This window comes from Bos taurus, chromosome 6, assembly GCF_002263795.3.
Source record: "Bos taurus isolate L1 Dominette 01449 registration number 42190680 breed Hereford chromosome 6, ARS-UCD2.0, whole genome shotgun sequence".
In the NCBI taxonomy this organism is placed as follows: domain Eukaryota; kingdom Metazoa; phylum Chordata; class Mammalia; order Artiodactyla; family Bovidae; genus Bos; species Bos taurus.
Window position 1 is genome coordinate 94,140,391 of NC_037333.1, and position 6,649 is coordinate 94,147,039.

At 38.9% G+C, this 6,649-nt stretch overlaps 1 protein-coding gene across 1 annotated transcript; it reads right to left on the bottom strand.

Moving 5' to 3' along the window:
• Positions 1-975: 975 nt before the first annotated feature.
• On the bottom strand, positions 976-1,566 carry LOC784058 (dynein light chain 1, cytoplasmic). Its single transcript, XM_010806263.4, has one exon. The coding sequence runs from the start codon at positions 1,533-1,535 to the stop codon at positions 1,266-1,268; it is 270 nt and encodes an 89-aa protein (XP_010804565.1). The 5' UTR covers positions 1,536-1,566; the 3' UTR covers positions 976-1,265.
• Positions 1,567-6,649: the final 5,083 nt, after the last annotated feature.

Sequence of the window (6,649 nt, forward strand, 5' to 3'; positions counted from 1 at the left end):
AGTTTTCACCTTCAGCATCAGTCCTTCCAATGAACATTCAGGACTGATTTCCTTTAGGATGAACTGGTTGGATATCCTTGCAGCCCAAGGGACTCTCAAGAGTCTTCTCCAACACCACAGTTCAAACGCATCAATTCTTCAGCACTCAGCTTTCTTCACAGTCCAACTCTCACATCCTACATGACTATTGGAAAAACCATAGCTTTGACTAGATGGACCTTTGTCGGCAAAGTAATGTCACTGCTTTTTAATATGCCATCTAGTTTGGTCATAGCTTTTCTTCCAAGGAACAGGCATCTTTTAATTCCATGGCGCAGTCACCATCTGCAGTGATTTTGGAGCCCCTCAAAATAAAGTCTCTTAACATTTCCATTGTTTCCCTATCTATTTGCCATGAACTGATGGGAAACGATGCCCTGAACTTAGTTTTCTGAATGTTGAGTTTTTTTTTTTTTTTAAGTTTAAATTCCTGCAGACTTTATTAGAATCACATGGAGGACTGCTGCTCAAAAGCTTTTTCCCTTTAAGACCACCTTTAATCTCTAGAGTATACTTTGGCCAAGGCAGGGGAGGGTAAATGTCTACAGCCCAACAAATTTCTCATTAGCCCAACTTTCTCACCAGCTTATTTCCATTTTACAGCCACAGAAAACTTAAAGGAGTTATACGACACATTCATCTTCTCTTGAGGCCTAAGGCCTAGAACAGTCTATAGCAGTTACCACAGAAGGAGCACTTAAGGAATGTATTTATCAGATTAGGAGTACGAGTTTCTCTGCCATGCATTTCTCAACATGCACTTCTGAGTAGTATTCTTCCATGTACAACAGGAGCAGGCTGGACAAGAATGAAACTCCAGAGTGTTGAATAGGCTAGTCTATTACATTCCACAAAAACTTCAAGGAATCACTCCCACCAACCTACCCAAGATCAAGTAATAGGCCATCTTCAATAGATTATTTGAACAAACGGTAATTAACGCACACTTCAACAGATTTATTTCTTTAAAGGAATGGATTTTGAAGAGAAAAAACATGGGGCAGAGAGGTATGGAATAGAAAATAAATACAAATGTAAGCTGTTTTACTAATTGCTTTATAACCACAAACTAGTACAGAGAATGCCCTGTACAAAACACAACAAAGGTTCAAAGATGGAGATGTTCCCTTAGGCAAGGCTGAAGACTTCAGTCTCTGGTATTTGGAATTTAGGCTGCAGTCCTTGTTTTTGGATGGATCACTGGGTGTGTGGCACAGTCCATGCTTTTAACCAGATTTGAACAGGAGAATGGCCACTTGGCCCAGGTAGAAGTAGATGAAGTGTTTGGTTTCATGTGTCACATAACTACCGAAGTTCCTCCCCACGATGCAGTGCCAGGTGGGGTTGTACTTCTTGTCAAACTCCTTCTTGATATGGGCCGCAATGTCCTTCTCTATATTATACTTTTCCAATGCCTGAGTAGCACACTCCACCGAGTCCTGTTGCATCTCCTCCGACATATCGGCATTCTTGATAACGGCCTTTCGGTCACACATGGTTACCAAGGAGCAGGGGCTGGCCGACTGCAACGGTCTCCTGGGGGAGGGGCTGGCGAAGCTCACACCCACGTAGAGAGGCGGTCGCTACCGAAGCCGTGGCTCATCTGAATGCTGAGTTTTAAGCCAACTTTTTCACTGTCCTCTTTCACCTTCATCAAAAGGCTCTTTAGTTTTTCTTCACTTTCTGCCATAAGGGTAGTGTCATCTGCATATCTGAAGTTATTGATATTTCTCCCCACAATCTTGATTGTAGATTGTGCTTCATCCAGCATTTCTCATGATATACTCTGTATATAAGTTAGATAAATAGGGTGACAATATACAGCGTTGGCATACTCCTTTCCCAATTTGGAACCAGTCTGATGGGGCTTCCCCAGTGGCTCAGTGGTAAAGAATTCGCCTTCAATGCAGGAGATGCCTCTGCTTTATACCCACTCAGAAATCATACTGGTAGAAATCATACAGGCATGCTGATTAGTGTTCACTTTTAAGGCCATGAGTTTTTTCCTTAATGTATGTATTTTATTGAACTATAGTTGACTTACATGTTTTCAGTGCATACCAAGGTGATTCAGTTTTACATATACACATATTAGTTTTGAAATTATTTTCCATTATAGGTTATTACCTAGACAGTGTATTAAAAAGCAGAGACATTATTTTGCCAACAAAGGTCCGTCTAGTCAAGACTATGGTTTTTCTAGTAGTCATGTATGGATGTGCAAGTTGGACTATAAAGAAAGCTGAGCACCAAAGAATTGGTGCTTTTGAATTGTGGTGTTGGAGAAGACTCTTGAGAGTCCCTTGGGCTGCCAGGAGATCCAACCAGTCCATCCTAAAGGAGATCAGTCCTAAGTGTTCACTGGAAGGACTGATGCTGAAACTGAAACTCCAATACTTTGGCCACCTGATGTGAAGAACAGACTCATTGGAAAAGACCCTGATGCTGGGAAAGATTGAGGGTGGCAGGAGAAGGGGACAACACAGGATGAGATGGTTGAATGGCATCACCGACTCTATGGACATGAGCTTGAGTAAGCTCTGAAAGTTGGTGATGGACAGGGAGTACTGGCGTGCTGCAGTCCATGGGGTCTCAAAGAGTCGGAGACAACTGAGCTACTGAACTGAACTGAACTGATAGGTTATTACAAGATATTGATTATAGTTCTCTGTGCTGTACAGTAAGCCTTTGTTGTTTGTTGCATATGTATTTTTTAAAAATAGAAATATGGCATTCTAATGCCCAGGTGATGCTTTTTTCCTCCAAAGCTCCAAGTATGTTTCTAATGAGAAGTCATGTTTAAAAACAACTGGACTATATGATGGTCTTTTACTTTTATCTAGTTTGTTTCACCTTTTCTATTTCATATTCAGTGCTCCCATTTTATTTAGTTTATGTGTTCTAATTTCTCCATCTCTTCTTTTTTATGTTCTTTCTCAAACCTTTATCAAATGTAGTAGAAAAGCTTTTGTATACACATATATAAATAATATGTATAATATATATATTTTAGAAAAGTTATGAATTTTTGCCTAACTAAAAAATTTGTGATATTTTGATTCTGGTTGTTTGACAATATGAATATAATACCATTAGTTTTTCTTATGGAGAAGGCAATGGCACCCCACTCCAGTACTCTTGCCTAGAAAATCCCACGAATGGAGGAGCCTGGTGGGCTGCAGTCCATGGGGTCACTGGGAGTTGGACACGACTGAGCGACTTCACTTTCACTTTTCACTTTGATGCATTGGAGAAGGAAATGGCAACCCACTCCAGTGTTCTTGTCTGGAGAATCCCAGGGATGGGGGAGCCTGGTGGGCTGCAGTCTATGGGGTCGCACAGAGTCGGACACGACTGAAGCGACTTAGCAGCAGTAGCAGTAGCAGCAGTTTTTCTTACATTTGAACTTGGTCAATTCTCAGCATTTTAGCAGATTTTTATCTAGTTTCTACTCAGCATTCACGCCGTTTCTCCCAGCCATGGACTGTGTACTGTCACTTTATTGATAAAATAAGTGTCTTTTCTTAGTTCCTGCTTGAGAGCTACAAGCATATGTATTTCCAAAGTCTGCCTTTCTTTATACCTGCTAGTCTCAGAAGTGAGCTCTCCTAGGTACCCATTTCACCCCTCCTCTTGATCTCATCCCATCCCACCTACTCCTTTACCATCAATCCAACTGATATTGTCAATCTCTGTCACCCTTCTAAGACATTACAGAGTAGTGAACAGGCACTTTTAAATTTGGCCAGCTAGACTCTGATTCACCTTTACTCTTACTGATTATGTGACCATTAGCAGTTTCTTTTCATCTTTATCACTCTTAGCATGTTCTCTGCAAAAATAACTATTCATAGAATTTTTGTAACATTAACTAAAATCCTACATGTAAACACTTGGTGCAGTGCCTAGCATTTAATGTATTTAATATAGTCTAGATATCTTCAAAGTAACACTAAATTTTTACCACCACCACTTCAACCTCTAAAAAATTCAATCCTCTCTCAACCTAAAATGAAAAAAAGCAGTCCCTCCAATCCTGTGCCCCCTTTTGTAACTACTGTTCTAAATTTCCCCTTTTCCTTGAAATCCAACCCCCAAGTAGTCTTACTGTTTCACTATTTTAATCTTTTCGTTTTACTCTTTGTTTTCTCCTTTAACTGGTCTTCTGAAAATGCTCTTGGAAAGATCAACAATGACGTCTTAATTCACAAATCCACTCATACTCCCCAGTCTGTATTATTTTATCTCTCTGGAGTGTTCAGTCTTGTTAATTGCTTACTCCTTTTGGGAGTTTCCTATCTATGGTTTCCAGCACATTGCAGTTTTCTGATTTCTCTTTCTTGAGTATTTCCTCATCTATCCATGCTTGAGGTTTCATCTGTCCTCACTGCTCATGTCATATCATGTATTTACTGGTTGATTTTCTCCAGTCTCAGCATTTCTAATTGATATTCATATGCATACAAAACTGTAACTACAACCCAGATCTTGCCCAAGATCAAGCATGATATAACTGCCTGCCTGTTGTACTTTCATTCAGTATGATCTACTTTTAAGTTCAATATATCCAAAGATTTATATTCTTTCTAAACCTGATGCTCTTTCTTCTCTTTTTTGGCACAGTCATGGCTAGAATCACTCAGTCAGAAAGTTCTGAGTCATTCTTAACTCTTCCTTTTCATATATTATAAAATATATATATATATATAATACTGTAATAATTTTGAGGTAAGTGTTATTATTGAGGTAAGTACTATTATTATCCCCAATTTATAGATGAAGAAACTGAGACACAGAGAGGTTATATAATTTGTTCAGTCAGGATCACACAGTAGGTAGGGGGAGCTTATAATGGAGCCTGGGCAATCTGGTTTCAGAGCCCAGGTTCTTAGTCATCTAATTAAAGTGGCTCTCCAAAGGTATTTAACTAATATTTACTGGATAAATGAATTAAACATACATTTCTGTGATGTAAGTAGTCACTTAACATGTTATTGATTAGTTTATGCTTTGGGGTATCTGAAAATATAGATGTCATTAGTAGATTCTGTATGGGGCTTCCCTGGTAGCTCAGATGGTAAAGAATCTGCCTACAATGCGGGAGACCCAGGTTCGATCCCTGGCTTAGAAAGATCCCCTGGAGAAAGGAATGGCAACCTAGTCCAGTCTTCTTGCCTGGAGAATTCCACGGACAGGGTGGCCTGGTGGGTTACAGTTCATGGGGCTGCAAAGAGTCAGACACGTCTGAGTGACTAACACACACACAATAATTTCTAGTAAACTTTTTAAATTTCAGAATAAATTTTAGGAAAATGAATGAGTAATTTTAAAATTTGCCTATTAGAAGGTATTTATTCTTGATTTTTCCTCTTATATTTGGGAGAAAGCTCATGATTATGAGTTTCTGCATCTGCTTTCTTACTTCTCACTTACCTGCACTTCTTGGCCCAAGCTGATGATTTCTTTATGAAGATGCTAAGGGAAGCATTATCATTCTTATTGCAAAAATGAATTAACAGAGGCTCAGAGAAGTTCTAGGGACTATTCAAGTTCAGATATCCTACGTGATTCTTCTTTCCACTGAGTACCTTAAAGACACTGATATTAAAACCCATAGGGAAATGTACATTAGACATATCTTAATGTGGAATTCCCTACATTAAACAAATCTGATAAAAGGAATTCTACAAAACAAGTAAATATTTAGAGTTCTGCCGCCCTTTTGAGCAACATTCTAAATTAGTTCCATTTTTCTGCAAATTCTTTGGAAAATTCCTCAGCCCCTTCATGCATCCATTTATAGACGTACTGTCATTCAACTCCCTTGGATGGTCATTTTTTATAACGTTCTCCTTAAAGCACCCCGACAAGAAAAAAATATAAGCTCTTTCACATAGGGGGAGGTGCAGCTGGGAGAATGTAGCCCACCGGTATTTCCGGGATACGTCCTCGCGTGATACAGTAAATACAGTCAGTGCATGGAGAGACACAATGTAAACTGTTACTGTGAAACGCTCGCTTTTGGCACAACTTCCTCACAGGCGTTTTACAATTTACAAAGCAGTATGGAGTAACGTTGACAACTTCTGTGTTTACAAATTCACTGGTTTCTCTTTACTCAAGGCAGGGTTTTTGGTCTTGGCAACTTTTCAGATGTTCGTCATTTCTTCCCAATGTTTTTGCATCTATTAGTCTTTATTAACATAGATATCATTTATCTCAAGCTGAATAGGCCTCTTTAAGGGCGTATGACTTAAGAGAGGAAATATGTGTTATCCAGCTGGATCTGGTGTATGGTTCTAGCAAAATGCATTTAATACATCAAAGGAAGGATTTTATTTTAGGGATGACTGAAAAGCAGGAAAGTGTGAATTGTGATTTTATTTTATTTTTTTTTCAGCATTAACAGTTAATATATATTATAAGCTTTTATATCTGTCTAATATTTTTACAATCACCAGATACACCATCATTAAATACAAGTTACAGAAATGTGTAGATGCCATTAGTTAGAGGGGTACTTATTGCTTACGTCAGCAAGCAGCAAATAAGGGCACAGGATTTGAACTGAAGGGAACTACTTTCTATCACCAGTGGCATTAAGATATAA

Excerpts from the sequence above, each read along its gene's own strand:
- LOC784058 (XM_010806263.4), bottom strand. The coding sequence starts at position 1,535 with ATGTGTGACCGAAAGGCCGTTATCAAGAATGCCGATATGTCGGAGGAG.